This window comes from Crocuta crocuta, unplaced genomic scaffold, assembly GCF_008692635.1.
Source record: "Crocuta crocuta isolate KB4526 unplaced genomic scaffold, BGI_CrCroc_1.0 scaffold72, whole genome shotgun sequence".
Classification (NCBI taxonomy): Eukaryota; Metazoa; Chordata; class Mammalia; order Carnivora; family Hyaenidae; genus Crocuta; species Crocuta crocuta.
In genome coordinates this window covers 1,136,285-1,138,926 of record NW_027529427.1, presented here as the reverse complement: position 1 = coordinate 1,138,926, position 2,642 = coordinate 1,136,285, and the positions used below count along the sequence as shown (strand labels likewise).

Genomic DNA, 2,642 nt, shown 5'->3' with positions numbered 1-2,642 from the left:
TGAAAAAGAGGAAAAAAAAAAAAAAAAAAAAAAAAAAAAAAAAAAAAAGGTAAAAGTATTTGGCCTTTCTCTAAAAGAATAGATAAGGTTTGAAAAATCTGAGTGGAGAAGTCAGATTTGAAACAGGCAGAGTACATCTACATCTGCAATTGCAAAAGACACAGAGATGGGGGGTCCACGTGGAGAAACTGGAGAATCACACTACCCTCCAGTTTCCAGTGAAGTGGGACGTGATGTGTTCAGAGGCCTCAGACCAGAGATTGTTGATGCGGACAACTGTGGGCTTCAGATAAAGAATCATCTAAGGATGAAACATAAGGGATTTCGAGAGGGTCAGTCTTGGCTACATGATAGAAGTTTGTTCGGAAGTCAGTTAGATTTTGGCTAACAATACGGACAAACTAGGATGTTCTTAAACATTTTTGTGCCACGGATCCCTTTGACCATTCTGTTGAAGCTGACAGACCCCTTCTCAGAATAATGACTTATATGCCTAAAAATATTTTAGGATTTCCAAAGAAATCAATTAAATATTAAAATACATTTATAAAAATATTTGAAACCACATGTATGTATAGAAATATAACGTGGATGCTTTATTAATGCATAAATGAAATGATCTAGGGAAGGGACTATATTTAACTTACATTGAGAGTAATGTGGAGGCTCCTGGGTGGCTCATCAGTTAAGTGTCGGACTCTTGACTTTAGGTAGTGATCTCAGGGTTCACGAGATCGAGCCCTAACATTGGGCTCTGTGATGACAGCACAGAAACTGCCTAAGATTCTTTTTTTTTCTCTCTGTCCCTCCCCCACTGGTTCTTTCCCTCTCTCTCTCAAAATGGATAAATAAATTTTAAAAAAATTTAAAAAGAAAGTAGTATGAGCATAAATGTTATTTTAAGATGTTTGATAGGGCGCCTGGGTGGGTCAGTCAGTTAAGCATCCGACTTTGGCTCAGGTCATGATCTCACAGTTTGTGGGTTCGAGCCCCACGTCGGGCTCTGTGCTGACAGCCAGCTCAGAGCCTTGAGCCTGTCTTCAGATTCTATGTCTCCCTCTCTGACCTTCCCCTGCTCACACTGTCTCTCTCTCTCTCTTTCTCTCTCTCTCTCTCTCAGAAAAACAACAACAACATTAAAAGATGTTTGCAACAATTTAATCTATGAACGTACTTATGATTTTTACTGGTAACCGTGTCATAGGTCCTGATAATATTGGGATTTGTTGCATATGTTCATAATTGGAAGAAATGCTCGATTTCATTTAGAGTTCCGTGGAAATAGAGATATCACTGTTTTTCCCATCCAAGTTCACGGACCTTCTAAACTCTATCCAGGACCCCTCGGGGACCCGAGGATGTGAGGGTAAGAACCTCTGGCCGTGAATGAGGTGCTGGAGAAACAAATGCTCCCAATGGTAGGGTTAGAGTCTAACTGATCATTTCCTGCCCTTATTTTGTATATGTGGGTATCATGTAATGCTTGCCATTTATATCACATAGGTGGATATGAAGTCAACTATGTTAAGGTGACTCTCGCATCTCTGTCCCCATCCAGGTCGCTTTCTTTACCCCAAGAAGCCTTCCCAGGCCTCCTCTTGTCTACAGAAGCTCCTCTACTTTAACCTGTCCGCCATTACAGACAAGGAAGAGTTAACAATGGCCCAGCTGGGCCTGGATTTGGGGCCCACCACGTACTATAAGCTGGGACCAGAACTGGAGTTGGCTCTGTCCCTGGTTGAGGAGCCTCATGTGGGGGACTGGCCCGTCCCTCCACCGGGCAAAATGCTTGTGTTACAGTCGGTACCATGGCCTCAGGGTGTCGTTCACTTCAACCTGCTGCGTGTGGCGAAGGGTTGGAGAAACAACCCCTGGAAGAACTTGGGTTTGTTGCTGGAGATACTGGTCAAAGGAAACAGGGACGTCGGGGTGAACTTTCAGCTGGACACCTGTGCCAGACTGAGGCGGTCCCTTCGTGCCTCCCTGCTGGTGGTGACTCTCCACCCTGAGCAGTGTCACCCTTCATCCCGAAAAAGGAGGGAAGCCGTCCCTGCCCCGCAGGCCTTCTGCAGGAACCTCTGCCATCGTCACCAGCTCTTCATCAACTTCCGGGACCTAGGCTGGCACAAGTGGATTATCGCTCCCAAAGGGTTCATGGCAAACTATTGCCATGGAGAGTGTCCCTTCTCTCTGACCACGTCCCTCAACAGCTCCAATTACGCTTTCATGCAAGCGCTGATGCGTGCAGTTGACCCAGAGGTCCCCCAGGCGGCCTGTATCCCCACCAAGCTGTCCCCCATTTCCATGCTCTATCAGGACAATGATGACAATGTCATTTTACGGCATTATGAGGACATGGTGGTGGATGAATGCGGCTGTGGGTAGGCTGTCAGAAATAGAAACAGGAGGGTCCCTAGGGTAGATCTTCTAATAAAACTAGCGACTTGGTCTGTGACCTCTTGGATCTATAAATATGTTCACAATCTGTCTTCTTGGAAAATCCACGACGATTAATAATATCCTTAAATACACACATATGCACACACTTAGCCCTAATGATCTAACAGAGTCATGATGCAATTGACAGTGTGTTAGACACAAGATATAAGACACGGGCATTTACTGGTGGTCTAATGTAGGCA

The 2,642-nt window shown here is 44.9% G+C and overlaps 1 protein-coding gene across 1 annotated transcript in view; it reads left to right on the top strand.

Annotated features, from left to right (window-relative positions):
- GDF3 (growth differentiation factor 3) overlaps positions 1-2,385 on the top strand; it is a 6,649-nt gene extending 4,264 nt beyond the window's left edge. Inside the window, exon 2 of the mRNA XM_077759010.1 lies at positions 1,559-2,385. Coding sequence (XP_077615136.1) covers positions 1,559-2,385 — 827 coding nt within the window. The remainder of the gene's footprint in view (positions 1-1,558) is intronic.
- Positions 2,386-2,642: the final 257 nt, after the last annotated feature.